This window comes from Cryptomeria japonica, chromosome 8 (assembly GCF_030272615.1).
Source record: "Cryptomeria japonica chromosome 8, Sugi_1.0, whole genome shotgun sequence".
In the NCBI taxonomy this organism is placed as follows: domain Eukaryota; kingdom Viridiplantae; phylum Streptophyta; class Pinopsida; order Cupressales; family Cupressaceae; genus Cryptomeria; species Cryptomeria japonica.
In genome coordinates, this window is record NC_081412.1 from 533862570 (window position 1) to 533890040 (window position 27471).

Genomic DNA, 27471 nt, shown 5'->3' on the forward strand with positions numbered 1-27471 from the left:
ATTCTTACATAACTTCCTAAAATATCAACCTACAGAAATACATCTAATTATTTTAACAACAATAATAAACCACAAATCACCTTACTTTATTGCAATATAAATCTTAATATTTCAACAATTAATGATTATTAATTAAACACCTTTATTAAAATGAAATTATTTCATCGTGGAGAAACAAGTGTGTGGTTGATTCTGCAGCATATTAGAAAGTGGCTCTGCAATTAAAAGTTTCATGGAGAATATTATTATTGTATGATAAAAGAAAGATAAAATTCCTTATTGTGCCATTTGTGCTTATCGTCCACAATTATCTTACCAATTTTATGTTATTTAGATAGAATGTAACAGGAAAATGAAAACCATTAAATGGATTGAGAATAACAGGAAATTTGAAACCATCAAACATTCTTCTCACATCCCATTGTTTTTTGTTCCATGCGGCGAATCGAAACCGTACACAACATTCTAAATGGCAACTGAATAATTTGCACGTCTCTTCGTTTTGTGTCACTCTCATTTGGTCTTCGTCAAATATGTTTCTCCTTCCATCAATTCTTAAATATTTTTTCAGTGCACATCTTACCTCAAATAAGAAAGAAATCGACCCACTACAGTAAAGTGATTAATGTGCGGTGAAGCACTTGCCATGATGACATTTGCTTAGATTTTAGTGACTGTATCAGCATTCTTACATTAATGGCTGTTTTGTCCACCCCTTGCAATGCATTTCATTGCCTATAAATACTAGTCATTTCTCAAACAAGGACATATTGTGTTATGAAGTGAAGCACTGCATCAATCATAAAATATTAGTATTGCTTTGAAAGGATTGAAGTCTTAGAAACTTATTTCAATGGGAATGGAGATGTTTCAGAAATCAGGGCCTTATATAGCAATGACTTCCCTGCAGTTTGGGTATGCAGGGATGGTCATACTCACTAAGATTTCTCTTAACAATGGAATAAGCCTATTTGTTTTGTTAGTGTATAGGCACATCATTGCTACACTTGCTCTTGCACCTTTTGCTTTCTTCATTGAGAGGTATTCATTTATTTAAATAAATTCATAAGACATCAGAATGCAAAGTATTTTTACTTCAAATGTACGTCTTGATATCTGAATAGAACTCTTCCATGACTTTAGAACATTTTTTCCATTGGATGTCTATAAATTGCAGGAAGGTGCAACGCAAAATGACATTTCCAATATTTTGTAAGATCGCTGTACTTGGTTTGTTAGGGTAAGTAAGTTGCCTTCATTTCCTTCTCTTTTTCCCTGATTTCTACATTATTATGATGTCCTCTAATCAAGATGATGATGGAACATTGACAGGCCTCTAAATCAGACTCTCTATTACATGGGCTTGAAGTTTAGCTCCCCTACTTTTGGTGGTGCTTTGAACAACTTACTTCCTGCTACCACTTTTCTCATTGCTCTAATCTTTAGGTAATTAATTATCATACAGTTTTAACTTTACTGATACTTCTATGGAGCAAACAGTTTAATAGTCATCATAAATATGCCTTGGTAAATAAATTATTAAACTGTTAATAAATATTATCCACTTCAATAGTGAAAGATAGATTATGGTAAATACAATTCATATAATTGTTTATTACTTTTTAATAGGAATAAGTTATCGAATTTCTATTCATCATTTGATCTCTGAATAAATAATAATTGAGTCGTTTGGAATCTGCAATAAACCAAAAACATTATTTTTTAAGTGAACAAAATTACCATTTCATTAGTCATCTTATCTATTTAAAAAGTAATAAATTAACTTTTAATATCGTGAGGAAGCTACATATATATAGTACCATATAGTACGTTGTTAAAATCATATTCTTCTACCATTTGACTACAAATATATTTATTGATTATAAATTTCTAAATGTAAGAGTTTCTAAAGTTAACTTATGATATTTGTTGCATTATGCAGATTGGAGAGAATAAACGTTAGAGAGATTCGCAGTGAAGCAAAGATAGTGGGAACAATAGTGTGTGTGAGTGGAGCAATGTTCATGACTTTGTACAAAGGAGCTCCTGTTCCCATGCCTTGGTCTTTACACCATCATCATGATTCATCAAATGCTGTGGCTTCTCATGATGGGAATAATGATATGGTCAAAGGTTGCCTATTTTTTATTACTTCAGTATTTGCTTGGTCCTCCCTGTTTGTTCTTCAGGTAACAAAGATCAATTGTTTTCCATCATTAATCTGTTCTGCATATATTTATTACTAGCATGATGTAATCCTGTTCATTTTTTGTTCTAATCCAATGAATTGTTTAACTCAGGCTTCAGTTCTTAAGAAATATTCTGCACAACTTTCGCTTGTCACCTTAATATGCTTGATGGGCACCGTCTTGTCAGCTGCAGTCACCTTAGCTCTTGAACGACGTCCTTCAGCATGGGCTATTGGATTTGATATGAATCTTCTTACTGCCATTTACTCTGTAATATTTCATTATTAAACCTGCCTATCTAATCCCTTACTATACCTTTCAATAGATATTTTAAAGTTGTAGAATTTAATATTTAAAAGATGAAAACTTATGAATTATATATGATGTTTATGATTGTTCATTTGAAATATTTAGATGTTAATTTCTAGGGTGTAATGTTATTTAAAAATGCAGGGAGTGATGGGTTCTGGACTTGCATACTATGTGCAAGGAGTATGCATGAGGTTAAAGGGGCCTGTATTTGCTACTGCATTCATTCCATTGACCATGATAATCACAGCAATCATGGACTCCATTATTCTTCATCAAAACATCTACTTGGGCAGGTTTATTTTTCTACTATAACTGTTGAATATAACAAACTCTGCAATTTTTTTTAGATATGTTGATCTAATTGAATAATATTGAAATGCAGTGTACTGGGAGGAGTGGTGATAGTAATAGGATTGTATGGTGTTTTGTGGGGCAAAGCCAAGGACTCAAAGTTCCCCAGTTTTGACCGCTCTGAAATTCTGCCCACTTGTCATTCGGATAATGATAAGAACAACGTTGTATCTATAGAAAAGATTGAAGTCCCCGTTGATGCCACTGTTACTTTCAACATAAAATCAGAACCCTGCACGATATGAGGAAAACTCTTTATACATTTAGCCTTGATGTAGGTTACGGTGTAGGCATGGTTGAGGATGAATAAAAGAGTTCTGCATGCTTTTTTTATTCAATACATTCCTCTAGTGTGATGTGAGTGGAATGTTGAGAGTGGTCTTATATACTCTTTTTGAGTGAAAATGAAAAGAATGTTCTGTAATTTGACAATATATGTAGTGTGAGCTTAGTTAATAGTGGTATAGGTATAGGCAATGAGCTTAGGTATCATTGCGTATATGAATAATCAATCTATTTTTAGATAAGAATAAATTTTCTTGAGATTGAGAATACGATTGTGTAATTTTGTAAATGAATAAAGAAGCTTTGACTAATTCCATTAATTATATTGTACTATGTTATCTTTATCTTTAAGTGATTTTCTTTTTAGCATCATGCAAATTGATTTTTATTAATAGTATTGTGGGTATAATTAATAGCAACCTGTTTGATTAATGGATCCGTTTATGGTAAGAATCAAAGTCTAAAGATGAGAATATTATTATCTAATAATATAAATGAATAAAAAGAGACTTACAAATGGTAGTGTATTACTTCTTTTTATATATGATTCTTCATTTTAACATCATGTAATGTTGATTTAGTTAAAAAGGCCATGGCATATTTTTTATGGTGTTATTGAATGCATAAATGATTTATCTTTTTGAAGATAATAATTTAAGTTTGTGTTAAAAGTATTATTTTATAATTTTTTAGTTGAATGATAAGATACATCTTTAAATCCATGAACTATAATGTACTAACTTACATTTTTCTTTAAATGATTCTTATTTTTACATAATGAAGTGTTAGTTTAGTTCATAGTATTTTGAGATATAGTTAATAATTTCATTAGAATACTTCTTTAAACTAAAATTTAATTTCTAAGGGAGAAGCATGCTACACTCATAAATGATACTAATTCATTAGTAAACAAAAAAAATATTCAAGTTATTTTTTATTTTGGAAACATTATTTTGGAAAGCTTAGGTGGGTTTGTCAAAGTGGATTTAAATTTTTAACTATGTTCAACATTGTTGATTTGATCTTATGTGCATCTTCATTAGCAATGTTCTAATTAAGTAAATCTAGTTCAGTCCCTATCTCGATTTACTTAATCAAAACATTGCTAATTCTATAGATAGTTATGAATTGGCACAAAAGATGGACCAATAGAAGAATAATAGAAATTCCAACTTTTGCTCCTAAAAAAACAAATAGAGGGAACCGTGGGTAGCCATATGGGTATAAATACAAGCAATAGGAAACATAAAGAATACTTAGTTTAGTGTAAAGGAATGTTGTTTGAATATTTGCCATGCTTAATTAGCAATGTTCTAATTAAGTAAATCTAGTTCAGTCCCTATCTCGATTTACTTAATCAAAACATTGCTAATTCTATAGATAGTTATGAATTGGCACAAAAGATGGACCAATAGAAGAATAATAGAAATTCCAACTTTTGCTCCTAAAAAAACAAATAGAGGGAACCGTGGGTAGCCATATGGGTATAAATACAAGCAATAGGAAACATAAAGAATACTTAGTTTAGTGTAAAGGAATGTTGTTTGAATATTTGCCATGCTTATGCAATGAAAATGTTGACTATCATTATTTTTATTGTTCAAACACTGAAGGATTAGCAAGGTCATTTCTCACATTACCTTAAATATTTCATGTAGAAACATCCACCATATTAGAGAAATCTTGCATCACCCAAGAACATATATTATTTTAATTTATATTGGGTTTGGAAGAAATTCATGAATATTATTTTATTTCGATTCTAAGAGAATGGTTTAGAACTTTAATTTTTTTAAAAGGGCTTAAAAATAGTAGGGTTTCTACTATATTATGTTCCATAGGCGTACATTGGTACCTAAAATTTTCCTCAAAGCCTTAAAAACTGATAAATTACACATCATGGTTGAGTTTCAAGATACCATTAGATCTAGAATCCAAGATATTAGCTAGCTAATTTTCCAAAAAATCCTAAGAAATTTTGTAATTTAACTTTGAGGTTTCACACATACTTTTCTAGCTTTGCAAGTTGGTGAAATTTTGACATCATAAAATTATATAGGTATTTAAATTTGAAAAATATACTCGATAGGGTTTTAGATAAAATGTTATGACTCCTAGAAGTTGACCTATTTTTGGGTTTGAGAGTTATGATCCTCACAATATGGTTGAAGGTTGATAAGACTATTTATGATATTTTTAAAGAACTTTTCAAGTAGTGATGTGATGAAGATAAGGTGAGAACTTGTGAGAAAGAATAAAAGTAAGATTAGAAGGAAATTTGAAGATACATTAAAGAAGAAACATCTAGAAACTAGGAGAAAGAAAGTGAAATGCATTACAAACCTTCATATTATCATATGAGATATTTTTGCTATGTTTTGGTAAGACAAACCTTCATTGTTAAAGTATATTAAGTTACAAAAGACTAGTATGAGAATTGTTACCTATTTCTTGCTCGCAGGGCTAAAATAGCCTTATATTAAGTCTTAGATCCAAAATAAATATTTTAAAATGTTTAAAAAAATTAAAAGCAATCACAATTCCTTTATTTTGTATGGACAAGGTACGAGTAGAAAATGCAAAAATGCCTATTGTATTATATTAAAACTCAAAAAAAGTGTGTATAATGTTGAAATAGGTCAAAACAAAACTCAATGAAAACCTCAACAAAACCCTAATGTGACATATGAAGAATTTGTTTCAAACTTCTATTTCCTTCCCAAGGCAGTCATGAATGTTCTTTCTCTTTTATAAAGCTTCTTTTTTTCTTTAATAAGTTAGTTATTTCTTCTTGCTTGTCAAAATACAACAAAAAAGAAGCATTGTATCTCATTTTATTTTCAGTATCAGAAGTATTTCCAAAGTTGTAATGTAGAAAACACTTTTGAATTCAATAAAAAGTTGTAGTTTCTTTATGATATTTCTTGTTTTATGTGAAAAATGGATGATTAGATATATCTATTGTGATTTATTCTTAAATTATTTGTTTATGTCTCATTCAAGCAATAGTGAAACAAGGAAATTCATGTTCCATTCAAGTCATAGATTGTGATAGAGAATCATAATGCATCGAAGTTGTGAGAATTAGTAAATTTCTTCATATAAGCATTAGATCTAATCTTTTCTATGAAATATTTATGGACTTCATGTTCTCATTTGAGTTGTGAAAAATTAAACTTGTAGGATTGAGATGATTGTGAGTCCAAGACAACAAGCTATTTCATAACTTTAGGTGCATCACTTGCTAGTAGTTGTAGTTTTTAGTTCAAGCAATACCCCAATCCCTTTTCCCATTAAGTTTAGTTCAGTTTTAGGAGGTTTTCAAAGGGAAACCAGACATATAATCTAGAGGCTCATTTCCATTATAAGCAACCCATAGGATTTGAAATGATCACATGTTGCACAGGATTTTTGAGCTTTGAATCTTAAGAAATTGGGCACAATCCTTCATGACAAAAAGAAAAAGAAGATAAATATTACTAACAAGATTGTGTTAGGTTGTTTCTAAGTAGAAAGGTCATAAAATAGACATGGGTTGAGAGAGAGAGAGAGAGAGAGAGAGAGAGAGAGAGAGAGAGAGAGAGAGAGAGAGAGAGAGATGATGAGAGAAATTTATAAGTTTATGAATGTGAAAAGGGTACGAACATGTTCTTGCATTCAAATAAAAATAATTTATGTTATAAAACATAGTTTTGTGTTTGTAAGTTAGTATAATATAAAGGGTATTATTCCTTCAAGAGTAGGTCTCATAAGTTATCAAATATTATCAATTTTTTTAGGTTCACTGATAACTAAAAAGGAGAGCCTTGATTTTCTTCCAAACTTTCTCATGATCTTCTTGAGAGAGCTAATAGACACCTAGGATTTTAATTCTATTAGGTGCTATTCAAAAACCCTATGATAGATTCTAATAATATCTATGATATAAAATTGACCTACATCTCTAAAAGTGAGCTAGAATGAGAGTGAATGTGTTATGGGGAAAACCCAAGTGTGTATGTGTGTGTACATATTTACAAAATAGAAAAGGTTCCACTAATAACGAGACTGATGTAGGTTATAGTAGTAAACTTTCTGAACAATTTAAATATGGTTTTGAAGGACTTAAAGGAGATTGGGGAATTATTAGTAATATTAAATAATGAAGGGAAATTAAAGTCCATGCATTAATTTCCCCACCTAGAAGTACAGTTCAATGTGGATTGGGGAAATTGGCCTTGAGTATTACAAAATACCTCATAGATAGGGAATCAAAGGAGAAGATCATCCTTGTGGATGACAAGGAGGAGGAAAGTGTAAGACACAACTTGTAAGATGGTAAAAAATTAGCCATGTGGAAGACAATCGAGGATCTAAAAGTATGTGTATAGTACAAGTTGCAAGAATGTATAGAAAAGGAATAGTCTATGTATAAGACTAGTACAATTGTAATAAAAGATGTCACCAAAGAGTTTCAAAAAATTCCACCTCAAGGATTGAATTATTGCAGATAAGAACAACATATAAGTGTAAAAAGAGTGATATAAAGGATCTATCACAAGTTGATTTATTAAGAAAGTGTAAGCAGGATGTTGCATAAAAGATGTTACAATTATATGTATTAGATAAAATTGAATTATGAACCTAGTACTCATGCTAGAGTGGTCCAAATAATGTTAAGAATGAGAGTAGTAGAGAATAGAAAGGAACTACAAAAGGTTAGACAAACGGAGAATAGTTAGAAGATGCTACATGTCAAACAAGTAGGTAGTGATTAAGAGATTTTTAAGGTTGATGAAATTAAAGAGCATGACTTAGGAGTATTGTATATGATGCTATAAGTACAACAAGAGAAGGATACACAAAGATGTAGCAAAGGATAAACATAAAGATGCTACAAACGAGATGTTACAAGTAAAGGTAGCTAGTAGTAAGGATCCTCCAGGTGTGGAGAAAAAAGAAAATAAATAATAAAAATATTTAATTAAAGGTTATGAATGAAATAGTAGATAGGGAGGAGGATGAAATAATGAACTATATGTGATTTTTTGATTGTTCACTTGAAATAATTAAATGTTAATTTTTTGGGTTTAATTTTACTAAAAAATATAAGTGATGGGTTTTGGATTTTCATTCTATGTGTAACGAGTGTGCATAAGGATAAAGGGGCTTGTATTTTCTATTGCATTCATTTCATTGACTATGATAATCACAACAATCAGGGATTCTATTAGTCTCCATCAAAAGATCTACTTGGATAGGTATATTTTTGTGTTGTAATTTTTTAATGTAACAAAATCTACAATTATTTCTAGATATGTTTTTCATTAGGATAAATGGGTTTTCAACAGATACGAAACCCAAATTTAGAGAGAAATACAAAAAATAACCAATCTCTAACCAGTCCAAAAACAATGACAAAACAACCATAGAAACAGGGGCCAAGCCCACACAACAAAACAAATAGAAATAGAGAAAACCTAAAACATACTAAACCAAAGATTACATCAACTCCAAATTCTTTTGGATCACACTCTTGTTGATTTCATTGAGCTCATCCATGATGAACCTAGATGTACTCTTCTCCCAGTTCCTACTTCTTGTCCTCGTATAAGGGCTAGTAGTGGTCTAAGGTCCCGTACCATGCAAGTTCAGCTCGTGGATTTTCTTCTTTTGTTTGGTGTCTAACGCTGGGATACTAGGGGGGCTTCTCCTAAGAACGACAATATTCTAGATCATTCGAGACATTGAGGTCCTGCCAATCCATTGCCATACTAGACTCTTCTTCGTTCATCTCCATATCAGGCACATATTGTACATCAAGATTGGTTGGAGAATTGGGGGTTTTAACAACCGAGGATGGTTTAACCCCATGATCCTTAGCAAATTCCATGATGAGTATGATTAACCCCTCATGCAAAATAGGGTTGTCACTAATTTTGACATGATTCACCAAGATATTTTCAAGAGAAGATAACAGATAGAAAGGCAGAGAAATTCTTTTGTTATGCCTAAAATGATTTAATATCATAAAGTGGTAAGAGAAAATACTGGCATAGCAGCAATCAAGAGTAATGTACCTCATAATCACTTCAGCCATCTCCGCCCAAAGTGATTGTAGGTCCTTCCTATTATGGTCGTGGTCCTTCATCTTTCGCACCCTTTTTCTCTCGCTTTCTTTGTCAAACAAAGTCATAATGGCTTCTTCCGCCACCTTCCTCTCTCTGCAAAACTTCTTGCCCTCCGTTTGCAAACTAGTTATCTCTAAAATGAAGGTTTCATCAATTCTAAACTTCACTCCAAAAGCTATGAGGATGCCTTTCTCTCACCCGTTCACAAAATCCTTTGTCACTTTTGGGTCATTGCCATGAAGCCTCTCAAGATATGACACAAGGACTCCATCAGTAATCTCCATCCATAGCTCATTTTTCTTTTCCCATTTCTCATAGGAAGCAACTCCATTCTATTTTTGTCACCTCCCATAAGAAAATTACCTATGCAACAATGGATGATGGTACCAACCCCAAACTAGGCAATGAAAAACCACATACAAAAGAAGGCTCTAGAAACCTTGGTTTTGAATTTCAAACTCAAATCCCATGAAATATCATTATTCATTTGGTAGTTTCTCATCATTAATGCGATAAGAATGGCCAATGCATTTGATAGTTAGTTCACACAATTGTATAAAGAAATTTTCCTTTCCCGTCCACCACCGTATGTCCACATCAATATTCATGAGGTGGGTCATTGGCATGTTACCTTCCGGATAAACGTGGGAAATTTTTAAATCATCCAATTTTGTAATCATAATGTGGCACTCCTCAATTAAATCCTTGACATCTAGCTAGGCTCGGTGTGTTTACTCACACACCTGATGATATATAGAGAATCACTCTCAAGCCAAACTTTTTTGAACCCTTCTCTAATAGCCATGTGTAACCCAATGTAAGCAGCTTTAGCCTTGGTGTAGTGATTTGTTTGCCCACCCCGTGGGAGTACCACCACCAAAAAAATCCTACCATTGTGGTCTCGAGCAACTTCCCCATAGCCAACCAGACCAGGATTACCTTTAACCACCCCATCAACATTGATTTTGATCCACCCACTTGGGGGAGGAACCCAAATAATATTATTTCTCATCTTCTTTAACTTGACAGTAGGTTTGGAAATATCCTAGCTGATATGCCATCTATTGATAATATCCTAGTCCTCAGTCGAAGTAGGAATAGGGGGTCATGCTTGCAAGGATAAGAAGAGATAAAGTTCTCCTTAATGGCATTTTGGACTGTTTGAGCAATAGAAAGAGCAGATGAACCTTTCTCCCTGAAGATCTGGTTGTTTCTTTCTTTCAAAAAACCCCCAAGCCAGATGGGGTAACATAAGGCACCATAGCACTCTGAGAGAAGGATTATCTAAAGGGAAACTCCACTAGAACTAGCAGTCCAAGAGGCTCCTGGGAAGGCACCACATAATTCCCCAGAGATAAAAAAAAATGAGCTCAAACATCTCTAGAGAAGGAGAAATGGAGCAGCAAATGCAAAGCATGTTCAACATCTTCCTTACACAAAAAAGATCTGTTAGGGATAGCCACACCCCTTTTGCACAAGCTGTCAATAGAAGGAATCCTTTTTTGCATAAAAATCCTAATGCAAAAGCATCTGAGAAGTTCATCCAGTTGGAGCAGTTAGCAGTGGAGTTGCTTGGAGATTGTTTCATTTCTCCATGTTTGAGAATTTAGAGTTATGGATTTGGATTTAGCATCTAAATATCATTGTCTTAATCATATTCGAGATTCATGGCATTTGGATTTGATTATGGTGAGATATCGATTCTAGTATTGATTTAGTGTTGGTGTGTTCTTACTGGTTGGTCTTGCAATGTGTGAAGTGAACATGAATTGGGTTGCGGATGCTTTCTGTAACTTGCGGATCGTTGAGAGATGTTGTTTTGGGATTGACCGATGTTCTTGGAGGTCTGCATGAAGTTCTAAGTATTTTGGAGATTTTCTTGGTGATTTGGGCCGACATATTATTGTTTGCACGTTTCATTATGTACCGGTGAATCTTTGGCCAACTTGATCGAGTCATTGTTGTTGTGGATGGTATAAAGAGGAAGATAGGAGATTTATTTGAGATGACTATGGTCCGATGAAGAAATGATTCAGAACAAATGTAGTTTTCGGAGAGGTTCTGGTCTAGGGGGACTAAAGTCTAGAGGGACTGAGGTCCAGATCAGTGTAGACAGTGCAAACTGTTACTGGAGGTCGAATTGTTGAGTAGATGATCTGCGGATCATAGATTTGAGTTGTAATAATTGTTTTGTAATCTTGGGCTGTAGTCCAACATGTGTAAAGCCTGAGAGCATATGTAATTCATTAAACTATTATAAGGATTGCTCTTTTCTACTTTCCTTGGTTATATCTTATGTTGTGTCAACCGTTTACCAGTATCTTTCATGGTGTTTATGTTTTAGGCTACAAGGTGGGGTTGTCCATCATTGGATCTTCCTACCTTGTCTGCATCAGAGCTAGAAGAAGATATTAATTTTGGGAATCAACAACTTATTCCAAATACTTGACCAGAAGGGGCTAAAACAAAGGATCTTATCAATAGGTAGAAAGCATGAGAGACAAAAAAAACTCCTGAGGAAGAACCACTCCATACCAAAGAGTCTTCAACGAGGAAAGAGGGAATGTGAATATTAGCAAGCCATAATTGAAGGGGTTTCAGGATGTTGTCCACATTGATAAGATTGATCTAGTTACCCTCTCTTATATAATCAGCGACCCAGTAGCCAAACCTCCCCACACATCTCTCTTTAAGCTAAGTCACCTAATGAAAGTTAATCAGAGGCCCATCACTAGCCCACCAATCATCCTAGAAATAAATTTTCCTACCATTTCCAAGGACCCATCTTGATCCTTTGAGAATAATATCTATGGAATTATGGAAGTTAGAGCAAAGATTAGAAGTCACCATAGACAAATTGTAATCTTCTAAAACACTTTGGGTAGAGATACCATTAACATGGTATTTTTTATGACAAATAGAGATCCATTCACTAGAATCCTTTAGGCATCTCCACAATTGTTTGGCCATGAGGGCTTTGTTGAAGTCACGAATGTGCCAAATGGCAAGGCCTCCAAGTCTCTTTGGGACTTCTAGATATGTTGATCTAATTGAGTAAAATTAAATATATTGTGCTAGGAGGTGTGGTGATAATAATAGGATTGTATGGTGTTTTGTGGGGCAACACAAAAGACTGAAATTTCCTCACTTTTAACAAATTTGAAATTTCACCTACTTGTCATTAAAATAATGATAAGGTCAACCTTGAATGCATAGAAAAAAATGGGGTCCTAGTTGAAGCCACAATTACTTTTAAAATGAAAATACAACTCTGCATGATATGAGGAAAAATCTTTCTAAATTCATCCTTGATGTAGTTTATTATGTAGGTATGGTTGAGGATGAATAAAAAAAAATTTGCATACATTTTTTATGCAATACATTCTTCAAGAGTTATGTGATTAGAATTTTGATAGTGGTATTATCTACTATTATGAGTGAAAATGAAAAAAGGTGTTTTTGTAATTTGACACTTAAATAGTGCGAGTTTAGTTGATAGTGGTATGGTATAGGTAATGGTATCATTGAGTATATGAATAATCAATATCTTTAAAATAAGAACTAATTTTCTGAGATTGAGAATACTATTATGTAATTTTGTAAATGAATAAAGAAGATTTGTCTAATTTCATTAATAATAGTGAACTATGTTATCTATATATAAAAAAATAATTCTCATTTTAGCATCATGCTAAGTGTTTTTTTTTAATAGTGTTGTGGGGTATAATTAATTGTAATCTTATATATTTGATTAATGGATTTGTTGATGGTAAGAATTAATGTCTAACCATGAGAGTATTATTATCTAAGAATATTAATGAATGAAACAAGACTTATTTAATCTACAAATGGTACTGTACCAATTTACTTTTATCTATATATGATTCTTCATTTTAAGATAGTATAATGTCAAATTAGTTAATAAGGTAATAAGGTAATAAGGTAATAAGGCAATAAGATATTGTAAATGGTGTCATTGAATGTATAGACAAATTATCTTCTTAAAATAAGAATCAAAACCTAAGGATTCAAAGTATAATTATTTATTTTTATAGATGAATGCAAACATATATCTCTAACTCCACACACTATAATGTACTAAATTACATCTATATATGAATTATTCTTATTTCAAACATGATGAAATTCCATTTTAGTTAATAATGTTTTGAGATGTAGTTAATAATGATATTAGCTATACAAATAATCCACCTCTTTCAAGCAAATTCAAAATGCTATAGTCATAACAAGAATCTATTCAAAAATATATTTTTATTTCTTGATTAAATATTCTTTCTTTTTAATCCTATCCAAAATAAAATAAAAACTAACTCAAAACCTATTAATTCTATTCTTTTACTTTGCTTTTCCCTACTTTCTTAGTTTTATTTATTTTTAGTTATCTTTTATGTCTTGATCCAAAGCTCCAAGAAAAGCAAAGCTCCAAGAAGAAAAGCATTGGAAATAAGAATATAAAAGAACTTATAACAATTTTAGTTATTGGTTAATTTTATTTAGTTATATCATTAAATTCCTTTCTCGAAATATATTATAATTGCCAATTGAACATTATTTACCTTGACCCATTTTGTTTAATACTTAATATCCATTAAACTACAATCAATTCATGGAAAAGAATTCATAGATAGAAGGGATAATTTTGTAGAATAATTTATCCATTATAAGGTTCATATAAGAAAAGTAGGGTTCATTGTGGCAATATATAGTAATTAAAAACTATAATTTTGTTGATCATGCAAGATCCTAATGAGACATTAATTAGGAAAGCTTAGGTGGAGTTACCAAGTAGAATTAATATCTCACCTATGTTAATCATTTTTAATTTGATAGAGTATCATGAAGGAGGCACAAAATATTGTCCAATAGAATAATCTAACTTCTATTACTACAAATGAATAAAAAGAGAAAATTATAGATAGCCATGTGGATAGAAGTACAAGAAATAGGAAACATGAAGAATATTTGGTGAAGTGTAAAGGGATGCAGTTTGAAGATTCATCGTGGTTATACAAAGAAAATCCTGAATCTCTTTATTTTCTTTGAACACCAAAGATGCAACAAGGTCAATTATCACCTCATCTTGGGAATTTGATGTAGAAGCATCACACATGTTACCAAATCTTTCATCACCCAAGAAAATGATTTATTTTTATTTCTATTTAGTTTGGAAAATATTCATGAATCTTATTTCCTTTAAATTATTGGAGAATAATCTAGAGCTTTTGAATTTTCAAAAGGGTCTAAAAATACTAGGGTTTCTATTATATTATACTTTCATAGAAGTGGATAAGGACTTAAAAATTTCTTCAAAGCTTCAAAATAGAAAATTACACATTGTGAGTGATTTTTGGGCTAAGGTTTTCTCTAGAATTGAACATATTAATTTTGAATAAGTTTTCAAAAAACCCTAATAAATTTTACATAAAATAACTTTTAAGGCTTCAAAAAAGTTTTACTAGCTTTTAATGATGGTGAAATTTTGGCATCATAGATTGCTTCAAGTACTTCAATTTCAAAATAGACTTAACTAGGTGTTTAGGTCAACTTTTATGACTCCTAAAAGTTGACCTATTTTTGGGTTTGGGAGATACAAATCTTACAATATTCTTGAATGTTTATAAGGCTATTTATGATAAATTTCAATAATTTTTCAAGTAGTGGAGTGATATATAGAAGGTGATAAGTTATGAGAAACATGGGAAATAAGATGGCACTTTAGGTGCTACCATTTTTGTAGTTATGTAATATCTTGTAATGGTATGGTATGGTTCTATCCTGCTTTTTACTAATTATATTAAGGGAAGTAAGATTGGAAGGTAGTTTGACAATTTATTAAAGAAGGATCCAAAATCTAGGAGAAAGGATTTGTAATTCATCACAATTTGTTAAGGATTCAATCCTCTATTTTATTTTCCCCTTTTTGTATTGTAAATTTTATTTAGTTCAATTAAAAGAACATTCATATTCTCCTATGAGATCTTCTTTTGTGTTTTTTTGTAAGATAAACCTTCATCTTAAGAGAAAATTAAGTTAGAAAAAAATAGTATGGGAAAAAGAAGCTAAATATTGCTAACAAGACAATGTGAGGTTCTAAGTGGAAATTTTATTAAAGAGATATGGTTAATATAAAGAGAGATAAAGAGATAGATTTCCATTGTATAGATGAAAAGAAAAAAATGTATGTTTACGAGTGTGAAAAGGGTACCTAATAATGTGTTCTTGCATTGAAAGAGAATAAATAATTTATGTTAAAAAAATATGATCAGGTGTTTGTAAGTCAATACAATGTAAAGGGTATTCATATTATAAGGCTAGGTACCTTAAGTTATTAAGTTTTATCAATTGTTGTAGGTTGACATGTAACTAACATGGAGAAACTTTTTCCTGCAACATTTCTCATGATGTTCTAAAGAGAGCCAACACATGTCTAATGTTTGAATTCTATTAGGTGCTATGTGAAAAACTAAGATGTGTACTTATAATAATAGTACAAAAGTGACCTACAACTCTAGGAGTGAGATGAAATGAGAGTGAATCCACTAAAGTGTTAGTGGGCTGTGAGGAAAACCCAAGTGTGTATGTGTGTATACATTTGTAAAATAGATATTATTCCACTAACAAGGAAAGAAATGCAAGTTATAGTGGTAAACTTGTTGAAAAATTTAAGTGTGGTTTTGAAGGCCTTAATGGAGATCAAGGCATGATTAGTAACAATAGATACTGAAGGGAAAGTGAACAGATACATTAATTTCCCCACCTACAAGGATCGTAAAGTGGATCAACAAAATCATCCATGAGTGTTGTAGAATACCTCATGGATAATGAATAAAAGAATAGATAGTCCTTATGGATGATAAGGACAAGGAGAGTGTAACATAAGAGTTGTAAGATTCTAAGAAATGGACATGGAGAATCCAAGCAAGGATCTAAAAATAGGTGTACACTAAGAGTTTCAAGAAAGTGTATCAAAACAATACTATAGACAATAAGACTAGTACTCTAGGAATTAAACATATCACTATGGAGTTTTCAAAATTTTCACCTCAATTATTCAAATAAGAACAACATGTGAGTGTTGCAAGACTGGTATAGAGGAGCTATTAAATTTGGTTTAGCAAGAGATTATCAAGAGGATATTACATATAAGATGTTACAAGTAGATGTAGTAGAAAAAGAGTTATATTGTGAAGCTACAAGTGGAGCTAGAGTAATTCCTATAATGTTGTGAGTGAGAGTAGTAGGAAATAAAAAGAAAGTCCTAAAGGATTGAGAAATAGAGAATATTTGTAAGATGCTACTTACTAAATGAGAAGGTAGTGATCAAGAGATTTTGGAGGTTGATTCAATAAAGGAGTATAAATTAGGAGTATTGTAGATTATGCTATAGGTACATGAAGAAAATAATACAAGAAGACGTAGTGATGTAGAAGGAAAAATATGCTACAAATGATATGTTACAAGTAAATATAGCTAGTAGTAAAGAACATTTAGATGTGGAAGAAAAAGAAAATGGATATGCACAATATTTAATAAAAGGTTATTGAAGTAATAGTATCTAACAAGGAGGATGAAGTAAAAAATATAGATGAGCTATGGGATTCCATCATGACAAAATAATTGAGCCCAAAAGATAAGAATATTATAGTTGAGGATTATTTATCTAGGAGAATATTGGGAGGATATATCGATAGGGAAGGGTACATGCAAGAAGAAGAGGAATCATACTAGTTGAGATATATGATAGATTATGGACCAAAACAAGCACTCACTATAAAAAATTACAAAGGTGTCATCCCATAATAGTGAAACACGTGTGGGGTTGAAGCTAGCAATGAAGGACCTTCATTATAGTTGGTTGTAAGAAGAGGTGAAAGGAAGAAAAGCTACCACTAGATAATACTAAAATTTTACTACGAACTAAAAAAAAATTGCCCTTATCAAAATGATGTAAGAAAATCTTAGGAATTATTGAGTGGATCTATAGAAAAAGTCATAGAGAAAGTGCACATTTATAGTCATAATTGGTTTTTACTTGAAGTCGTTATTGAAGGAGTCACTATAGTATAAAGACACTTTTAGAAAAAGTTCCTATTTGTAGCCCCAACAATGGTTTCAAAGTACTTGCAACAAGAAGAAGTTATAATAGAAGAATAGTTACTCATAACAACTAGAGATTTGGTCAAGGAGATACATGTACTTTTAGCAAAGGAAGTAAGCAAATTTAGACTAAGTAGACTTGAAACAAAGCATAAGGTTGAAAGATAACATGAATGTCATTAAAGAGAGTGATACTATTGCATTTATATGTATAGCAAAGAAGCATAGTGGGAGTGCTTATACAATTGGTTGAAGAGCTAAAAGACTAATTGATGGTTAGTGCTATATGTTAGAATTAGTGTGGCATGGATGTTCCTCAAAATTTTGATTTTAATTTTAAAATTTTGATTATTCATTGTAACTAACATTACTATTAACTAAATTCCACAAGAATATTAATAAAATCAAATATGATATAATCTTAAAAAAAACAAAGGTAGACTAATACATTATAATTTGTGTAATTAAAAAGGTATTTTTTTCATTCATTTATGATTAGATGACAATACCCATGATCTTTAAAATTTGATTCTTAGCTTTAAAAAAAATAATAATATTCATAAAAACAATATTACTCTCTACCTATTCAAGAACTGAGAAATAACTTATTTCATTCACCCATTTTATTAGATAATAACACTCTAACAGTCCACTCACATCACATTTGAGGGATGTACCAAATGAGAAATACATTTCAACATGATTTTCTTCATCATTGGCCATACCCACCCAATAACCTGCATCAAAATTGAACGGATACATTGTCTTCCTCATACTGTAGAGGGTTGTGTTTTCATGTTGAAAGTAATATTTGATTCAACTGGTACCCCCAATGTTTCTATAGATTCCATGGTGTTCTTCTCGTGGTGAGATGTGGGGAGCATTTCTGAGCTGGTAAAAGTGGTCAATTTTGTGTCCTTCGCTTTTCCCCATAAAAAACCATACAATCCTATTACTATCACCACTCCTCCAATCACACTGCATTCAATTTTATTCAATTAGATCAACAAATATAAAAACAAATTTTGCATGATATCTTATATATTTTGTTGCTCAAGCAACAAATAGCTTAAAAAACAAACCTGCCCAAGTAGATGTTTTGATGAAGAATAATAGAGTCCATGATTGCTGAAATTATCATAGTCAATGGAACGAATGCAGTAGCAAATACAGGCCCCTTTATCCTCATGCATAAACCTTGCACGTAATATGCAATTCCTGAACCCACTACTCCCTACATTCATTAATAACATCAGACTATATAAACTAACATTGGAATATATTGAAGGACTAATCTAGAACACCATGGATAACTTACTATTTTAAACAAAATAAAGTTACACAATTTGGAAACTTCTATTCAAAGTATATACATCATAAGAGAAAAAAAATCATGTATAAAATCTTATCACTTGAATAACTTGATGAGATAGCGTGGCTTAGTAATGAAAACTTACAGAGTAAACTGCAGTAAGAAGATTCATGTCAAATCCAATTACCCACGCCGAAGGACGGCGTTCAACAGCTAAGGTGATTGCAATTGACTGTAAACTGCCCATCAAGCATATTAAGGTGGCAAGCGAAAGTTGTGCAGAATACTTCTTAAGTACCGAAGCCTGAATTCATCATTTCATTAGATTTCACCATACAGAACAAAAATGCATCAAAATAATATTTATATTTTTGCAGAAGAGATTAGGGATGCCAAACAATTAGTGTTAGTTACCTGCAGAACAAATAGAGCAGCCCAAGCGAGTGTTGCAATAATTAAACATATGCAACCTTTAATCATATCACTATTACTATCATGAGAGGTAGCAGCATTTGAAGAATGAGGATGGTCATGTGAAGACCAAGGCATGGGAAGAATAGCTCCTCTGTACAAAGTCATGAGCATGGCTCCACTTACGCACACTAGTGTTCCCACTATCTTTGCTTGACTGCGTATCTCTCGAATTTTTACTCTCTCCATTCTGAGTAATACAACACACATTCCACTTTAAGTTGTCTATTTCAATAGTGTCTAGATCAACACTTTAAGTTGTTTATTTCAGTAGTATCTATATTAACATTTATAAAGTAGTATTACACATGCTCATTGAAAAAGAGGTGAAAATAGTAGTGGTAACGTTAATTAAAATTCCAGCTACCTTAAAAATAGTAAATAATTATCTGATTTACATTAACTAATATTTATCTTTGACTACTAAACCATTTTCCATTTAAAAATTGTAGTGACAGGGGGACTGAATGATGATTAATTACCTAAAGATTAAAGCAATCACAAAGGTCGTAGCAGGAACCAAGTTATTCATTGCACCACCAAAAGTAGGAGAAGTAAATTTCAAACCCAGGTAATAGAAGTTCTGATCCAATACAGGCCTGCAAAAGTTCCATTGTCTTTGATGAGCAGACATCATATTAATGTACAAATCAAGGAGAAGATGAGAAAAATGGATGCAAGTAGCATACCCCAATAAACCCAGTGCAAATATCTGACAGAATATTTGAAATGTGATTTTGGGTCGTATCTTCCTGCAATTATTCATGGAAACAAAATGGATTAATTATACATCTCTCTGCAAAAAACAAGAGCAAATTTGGGTAATTAGTGTAAGGTGACATGGGTTTTATGAAATAAGTAAATACCTTTCAATGAAAAAAGCAAAAGGAGCAAGGACAAGTGTAGCAACGATGTGTCTATAGACTACCAAAACATAGTGACTCATTCCATTGTTAAGAGAAATCTTAGTAAGTATGGCCATCCCTGCATACCCAAACTGCAGGGATGTCATTGCAATGTAAGGCCTTGCTTTCTCAAACATCTCCATTCCCATTGAACTAAGCTTCTAAAGACTCCACTCCTTTCAATGTAGTACTAGTTATTGTATGACTGGTGCAGTGCTTCACTTCATAACACAAGATGCCCATGTTTAAGAAAGAAGCAATATTTATAAACAATGAAAATACATTGCATTGGAGGGACAATACATTCATCAAGATAATAATGCTGATACAGTCATCTAATTTAAGAAAATCTCATCACGCCAAGTATTTCACCACATGTAAACTGCTTTAATGGAGTAGGTTGATTTTGAGATTTTCTTTCTTTCTGACCTAACATATGGACTGAAAAAAATATTTAAGAATTGATGGAAGGAAAAATTTAATTGAATAAAAGCAAATAAGAGCGAAGGAAAACGAAGATACGTGAAAATGATTCAGTTAGCATTTGTGCAGTGTCGTGGATAATGTTGTGTACGGTTTCGACTCGCCGAGTGTGACAAAAAAATGTGTGGCCGGAGAAGAATAAGCGTAAATGACACGACATGGAATTTTATCTTATTTCGTTATTGAATATAATTTTTTTTACCATACTTTTAGCATGCGGCAAAATCAGCCACAATTATTTCTACACGATCAAATAATTTTTTGTTTAAAAGGAGCACAATTAATATCTAATGATTTTATTTTTGGGTGGGTTTGATAGGTTAATGTCAAGTATTTGTCAGCATTTTGAATTTTAAGGGTCATGCTACACAATGGAATAATTTTATTTTTTAAAACGAACACAAATAATGTTTAATTATTTTATTTTTCTGGTGGCTTTGATTGGTTAGTGTCAATTTGTATTTGTCAGCATGTAATTGAAAATTAAATAATAAAGTTCATACTTTATATTTTTATAAGTTACTATATTACCATTTTAAAAATCGTGCTAGACATATTCATAAAAAAATGTGGATGCAAAAAGTCACACAGCTAAGGTTCATATAGGGTAGCAACTTGACGTATAAAATACAAAAACAAAACTCCTATGTATCAAGACTAGTAGTCATGGGAGGAAAAGGAAGATCCTAGTCATGTCCAATTTACTACATACATCAATGAGGTTCAAAGTGCCCACATGAGAGTCTCATTTGTCTTTATCTTGATCTTGATCTTTATCCTCTTCTTCAATAGCACAAGCAAGTGAAATCGAAAGAGTTAGCTAAGAGAATTTGGTACAATCAAACTAGCTAGAAGAATCTTTGGTAGGCCACTCATAAGCTCCAACTATAGATAGCAAATAAGTGAAGGATCAACAAGTGGGCCACAACCATTCGTGTTGATCACAATCCCTTCTTACTACTCAGTGAGAAGCCTAGGATGAATTCTCCTACTTACCTTGAGTAGAGAGGCCATGTGTGCATGATGAAAGCCACAAGAAAATGAGTGACACTTTGAGGAAAAGGGAGATGCAGGAACTCTAGCAACTACATAAGGGACATTACCCCAGTGGTTAACGAGAACCTATAAATGAGCCACCTTAATTGCAACTTTGTTAGCTTGCACCTAAATTTGTGGTAAAACATTGAAACAAATCTTAAGCATAGAGTGAAATATGATGATCCATAAAATCATTGGCAAAAATAGTCAAATTTCTATCTTTCCATATGCTAAAGAGAATTTTCACTTTGGAAGAATTCCAGAACTAGGTGAATTTGTTAGGGATATGAGGCCAATCTCCTAAATGCATCATATGCCATGAAAAATGTTAATGTAACCAAAATTCATACCATTGAATTCAATCTCATTATTCAAAGCCAAAGCAAATAATGTCTCAAAAAATTAATTGATTCTTCTTCTATACAAGCTAAAGAATATTTTAAAATTTTGTACAAAATCTTTCATAATATGAACTTACCCTTTTTGATAATTTCCGGTAATTTTTTCAACTTGCCTTTTTTAGTAAGTTCACATGCTTTTTAGTATTTCCATGAAAGTTGTCATTTGCTTTAGGCTAAATAAAGTAGGAAGAATTCTAAGCTTTCTAATCTAATTGAATATAGAAGTTTGAAACTAAATAACATCTAGTTTTGGAGAAACAATATAAAAATCATTAAGATGTAAAACTTTCAAGTCACTGATTATTCAAATTGGCCCTAAAAAAGTGTCATTAAGTACTCTTGAACTATAATCAAATCTTTGAAACACTTCTCCAAATAAAACTTCAATTGCAATGGACTCTCAGGTCAAAAATCATGACCTCTAATAGTCCTTACACCAAAGGTTTTGGTCTAAAAGGTTTGAAAATTCATGAATGTAGGTTCTAAACTCTACTCAAAATTGAAAAGGTGTTTGGGACACTTATGTTGCTTGCAAATGGGGAAAAAAATGGTTAATAAATCTTAAATGAGCTAATCAAGAGCTAATGGGAAGGTCTTGGAAAATAATACACCAAGAAAAGTGAATAAATTTTGGTTCTAGAACAACTAACAAGATGGTGTGAAATCTACATTACCAAGCTGAAACTAGTGACTATAAATATCACCATTGTTTCAAAGTTGGAACCATCAAAAAATATGAAGAGAGTGTGGCTTGTAATTTTAAAAATTAGTTTTTAGACACCATTTCTAATCTTCCAACTTGGGTTTGTAAAAATTGAAACCAAAACACTTATTCACCCTCCTTGGATTACTCCTTTATACAACTCAATGTACCTCTTCACCAAAAGAGATAATGTTCCAAAAAGAGTCGGCTTGAATTAAAGCATAAATAATTGAATATTAAAACTTTTCAAAGAATTGATTCTCTAGATAGCCGTTAGCCCACCTTCTAACTATATTTTGACTTTTTTCTTCCTCCTAACTATAACTACTACCTTTTTTACTAACCACTGGCTAAAAAATAATGAGGAGTCGATTGTTAGACAAGTTAATAATATTAAATTTTGTAATTATATTTATCTTTCTCTAGTTGGCCTTAAGATCTCGTCATTGATGAGATCGGAATCCCTCAACCTTAAATCCTTAGCTTAGTATAAATAATGAATTCATGGTAGGGATAAGATCATTTCGGAGTAAAGAATCATATGGATCTCCAAACATATCCCAAATAATTATCCAAAATGTACATGGTCACTAAATACCTCTAAGCTTGGGGTAAATGTCATGGAGGAAGCTTTTATTGATATTACAACCAATTAATCCTATGATATGATCATTCATATTACCCAAAATTAGTTGCTTCCATTTTGTATTTGGCTCAAGAACGAATCCCTAAAGATGAGACAAGAGATTAAGCCACCTATAATGTGTTATAATATCTTTTTCCCGTGACTCATAATTGTCCTTATTCAAATTGATAATAAAAAGATGTATTGCATAAATCATGATTACATCAATGATACACTTCTCGCATCATTATTAGAGATTAACAACATGAAATTCTAAGTTCAATAGATAAAAATTAGCATCAAACAATAATAAAACCACTAAAAATACTTGTACCACTACGAAGTTGAGAGAGTCAACTTTCCATCAATTTTGGGTATGCAATAATCAACCTCCAAATGAAAAACTTGCACCAGCTTGGAAAAAGGAGCATATAAGGCACTTTTAGAGAAAAAACAAAGCCCCTTGAACTAATACTTGATCATTGAGGTGACCAGGGACCGGTCGAAACAAAAAATAAAATCAAATGTAATGATATCTTGAGCACTCAGTCGCTCTGATACCATGTTAGTGTAATCACCTAATGGGGAAACACTCTTCTAACCACATAAACACGAAAGGAGATAGGGTATGGGCCCCACGAAGGCATGAGCCTCAAAGATCTAAACTGCGACCTAGCAAATCAGTGGAATAGACCTCAAACGAGAAAATGCATCGACATACAATAAAGACCCCACTCAAGGCAATAGTGTTGCTCGTGCATCTACTAAAGGCTTTAATCTGTACACCTGTCACAAAGGCCAATAGAGGAAGAAACCCTGGTCAAAGCAAGAATGATGCAGGCCAAACACATAAAACACTAGTCACATGTAAAGCAGGCCACCAAGCAATAAACCAACCATAGGTAATAAAGAATGAACCGACCATATAAGAACATCCACCCCACTAACCGTATATATGCCTACAGGAAATAGGTATATGGGACTGTAACATATGATAAACACCTAGCCAATATGGTATGAAATCTGACCCTCATCGACAAATTATGGCCAATGTGCAAGGAAGCTAACCATCCAAGAATAAATTACGCCAATGATAAAAAGTGCATGTGTAAGAAAACTTTGATCACCCAATCCCGCCAAAAATGACCAAACACAATATTAATCATGCCACACAATTAATAGAGGGATCGAGCCCGTCAATGTTGATCTTTGCGACAAACAGAACTACATGAAAACATCGTTAAGTGTGATCATAGGGAGGAAGAAAACTCAAATGGAGGTGCGCCAAATGCAATGGCACTTATATCGCTAATCAAGCAATCTGGGACCTTAAAAACAAAATGATTGGTGAAAACTCTCAACAAAGAGGATGCAAATTGGTTGCTCTGGTACTATGTAGGTGCAATCACACAAGAACAGTAATCTAGAAACATAACCACCTTAACAATGTGAAGAGAAGTAATGAGATTATTTTATCAATGAACAAATAAATGCATTGAGATGCAACAAAATATATAGATACTAGAGGTGTGATGAGGTAGGGACAAATTGACATGTAACTACTGGCTATAAATATTAAATATACTATGCAAATAATATCTAAAAACTATAATGTTGGCTACTCAAATAAAAATAAACCTATGTAAATGGGATAAAACCATATTTATTCCAATAGAAGCTATTCTTCACAAGCCTTGGAGAAACATGTTTGAGTTGGAGATTCAACCTATTAGAATCTAGCATATTTTGGATTTACTGAATTGTGTGGACAAAATAAAAGTCTCTACTCATGCTAGATGGTTAAAACTCAATTTTTGTCGCTCAACTCATTTTGATCTAGGGTAGGTGGGTGGGGTTGGTGCTATGAGAGACTATTAATGGAAACTTCTTTTTGACTATGTTCAACTAAAGGTTCAACTAATATCATTATTGAGCCAAAAATAAAGGTTCAACTAATATCATTATTGAGCACAATTCTCTTGATAGAGCATCATGAATAAGGCACAAAAGATGTACCAATAGAAGAACAATAAAAAATTCCAACCTCTACTCTTAAAAAATAGCAAATAGAAGTAATTATAGATAGTCATGCGGGTAGAAGTACAAGTAATAGGAAACATGAAGAATACTTGGCTAAGTGTAAAGGAATTCTTTTTGAAGATTCATCATGGTTATCCAAGAAAAATGTTGACTATATCATTTCCTTGAACACCAAAGATGTAACAAGGTCATTTCTCACATTACCTTTGGCATTTTATGTAGGAGCATCTAGCATATTAGAGAAATCTTGCTTCACCCAAGAAAATGTTTTATTTTAATTTCTATTGGGTTTGGAAAATATTCATGAAGATTATTTCATTTAAATTCCTAGAGAATAGTTTAGAAATTTCAAATTTTTAAAAGGGGCTAAAAAGATAGTAGGGTTTTTAATATATTAAGTTTTCATAAGAGTGCATTAGGACTTGAAAATTTCATCAAAGGTTCAAAATGGTAAATTACACATTGTGGTTGAGTTTCAAGATATGGTAAAAGTGCTATAACTGAAAAAAATTAATTAATTAAGCTTCCAAAAAAATCTTAGTAATTTTGTAAACAAACATTTGAGGCTTCAAACAACTTTTTCTGGATTTCAAAGTTGGTGAAAATTTAACATCACAAAATTCTCTAAGTATTTCAATTTAAATAATTTAATCAAGTGTTTAGATCAAATGTTATGACTCCTAGAAATTGACCTATTTTGGGGGTTGGGAGTCACGACTCTCACAATATGCCTAAAGGTTGCTAAGGCTATTTATGATATTTATCAAGAAATTTTTGAGTAATGGAGTGATGATGAGAAGGTGATAAATCATGAGAAAGAATAAAACTAGGATTTTAAGGGAATTTTAAAATGCATTAAAGAAGAAGGATCCAAAAAATAGAAGAAACAAGTTGCAATGAATTAGAATTTGTTAAGGTTCAATCCTCTATTCATTTTCCCACTTTTGTAGTGTAATTTTTATTTAGTTCAATAAAACAAAATTCATATTCTCCTATGATATCTTTTTTTTGTGGTAAGCTAAACCTTCACCGTGAGAGAAAATTAAATTATAAAAAAAAAAAACATTAGAACAAGAAGCTAGATATTACTTAGAAGAGTGTGAGAGGATGTCTCTAAGTATTGTGTGTGTGTGTGTGTGTGTGTGTGTGTGTGTGTGTGAGAGAGAGAGAGAGAGAGAGAGAGAGAGAAATTTTATAGATGATGAAAGAAATTTGTATGTTTATGATTGTGAAAAGGGTAAGAACATGTCCTTGCACGCAAAGAAAACAAACTGTTTATGTTACAAAACATGATTTTGTATTTGTATGTCAGTATAATATGTAGGGTATTTTTCCTATAAGGGTAGGTCTCATAAGATATTAAAGGTTATCAATTATTCTAGATTGAATTATAACACAACGAGAACCTCGGTTTTTTTCAATTTCTTGGGACATTCTTAAGAGAGCCAACATGTCCAGGGTTTTAATTTTATTAGGTTCTATTCAAAAAAACTTTGATATATTCTTATAATAGATGATACAAAAGTGATTTACAACTCTAAGATTGAGCTGAAATTAGAATGATTCCACTAAATTATGAGTGGGTTGTGATGAAAAAATAAATGTTTGTGTGTGTGTGTGTGTGTGTGTGTGTGTGTGTGTGTGTGTGTGTGTGTGTGTGTGTGTGTGTGTGTGTGTGTGTGTGTGTGTGTGTGTGTGTGTGTGTGTGTGTGTGTGTGTGTGTGTGCGTGCATGTTTGCGAAATAGACAAGCTTCCACTTATAAGGAGAGCAATGTAGGTTATAGTCGTAAACTTGTTGAACAACTTCAACACATGGTTTTGATGGCCTTAAGGGAGATTGGGGCATGATTAGTAATAAGAAAAATGAAGATAAAGTGAAAACAGTGCATTAATTTCCATGAGTATTATAGAAAACCTCATGGATGGTGAATCAAAGGATATGATAGTTCTTATGGATGATAAGGAGGAGAGTGTAACATTCCACTTGTAAGATGCTAACAAAATGGCCATGGATAATCCAAGAAAAGATCTAAAAATAGGAGTACACTAAGACTTACAAGAAAGTATATGAAAGGAATAGCTACATATAATATTTGTACAATGGTATTAAAAGAGGTCACTAAGTAT

General features: G+C 32.0%; 2 protein-coding genes across 3 annotated transcripts; one reads left to right on the plus strand and one right to left on the minus strand.

Annotated features, from left to right (window-relative positions):
* The first annotated feature begins 877 nt into the window (after positions 1 to 877).
* Positions 878 to 3097, plus strand: LOC131063713 (WAT1-related protein At5g07050-like). The gene is made up of 7 exons (XM_057997609.2): positions 878 to 1041; positions 1178 to 1240; positions 1333 to 1446; positions 1943 to 2189; positions 2301 to 2459; positions 2643 to 2794; positions 2884 to 3097. The coding sequence occupies exons 1-7, from the start codon at positions 896 to 898 to the stop codon at positions 3095 to 3097; spliced, it is 1095 nt and encodes a 364-aa protein (XP_057853592.2). The 5' UTR covers positions 878 to 895.
* A 14862-nt stretch (positions 3098 to 17959) lies between these two features.
* LOC131063716 (WAT1-related protein At5g07050) lies at positions 17960 to 20414 on the minus strand. Of its 2 annotated transcripts, XM_057997612.2 has the most exons (7): positions 20015 to 20414; positions 19838 to 19900; positions 19631 to 19747; positions 19092 to 19338; positions 18823 to 18981; positions 18448 to 18599; positions 17960 to 18343 (listed from the first exon to the last, which is right to left on the minus strand). In XM_057997612.2, the coding sequence occupies exons 1-7, from the start codon at positions 20200 to 20202 to the stop codon at positions 18136 to 18138; spliced, it is 1134 nt and encodes a 377-aa protein (XP_057853595.2). In that variant the 5' UTR covers positions 20203 to 20414; the 3' UTR covers positions 17960 to 18135. The 2 variants fall into 2 exon arrangements, with proteins under 2 accessions (XP_057853595.2, XP_057853594.2); XM_057997611.2 differs by having other exon boundaries at positions 19631 to 19900.
* Positions 20415 to 27471: the final 7057 nt, after the last annotated feature.

Excerpts from the sequence above, each read along its gene's own strand:
- LOC131063716 (XM_057997611.2), bottom strand. The coding sequence starts at position 20,202 with ATGGGAATGGAGATGTTTGAGAAAGCAAGGCCTTACATTGCAATGACA. Across the intron at positions 19,901-20,014 it reads TTTGCTTTTTTCATTGAAAG|GAAGATACGACCCAAAATCA; the intron begins GTATTTACTTAT and ends GAATAATTGCAG. Across the intron at positions 19,339-19,630 it reads GTGATTGCTTTAATCTTTAG|AATGGAGAGAGTAAAAATTC; the intron begins GTAATTAATCAT and ends TGTATTACTCAG.
- LOC131063713 (XM_057997609.2), top strand. The coding sequence starts at position 896 with ATGACTTCCCTGCAGTTTGGGTATGCAGGGATGGTCATACTCACTAAG. Across the intron at positions 1,042-1,177 it reads TTTGCTTTCTTCATTGAGAG|GAAGGTGCAACGCAAAATGA; the intron begins GTATTCATTTAT and ends TATAAATTGCAG. Across the intron at positions 2,795-2,883 it reads CAAAACATCTACTTGGGCAG|TGTACTGGGAGGAGTGGTGA; the intron begins GTTTATTTTTCT and ends ATTGAAATGCAG.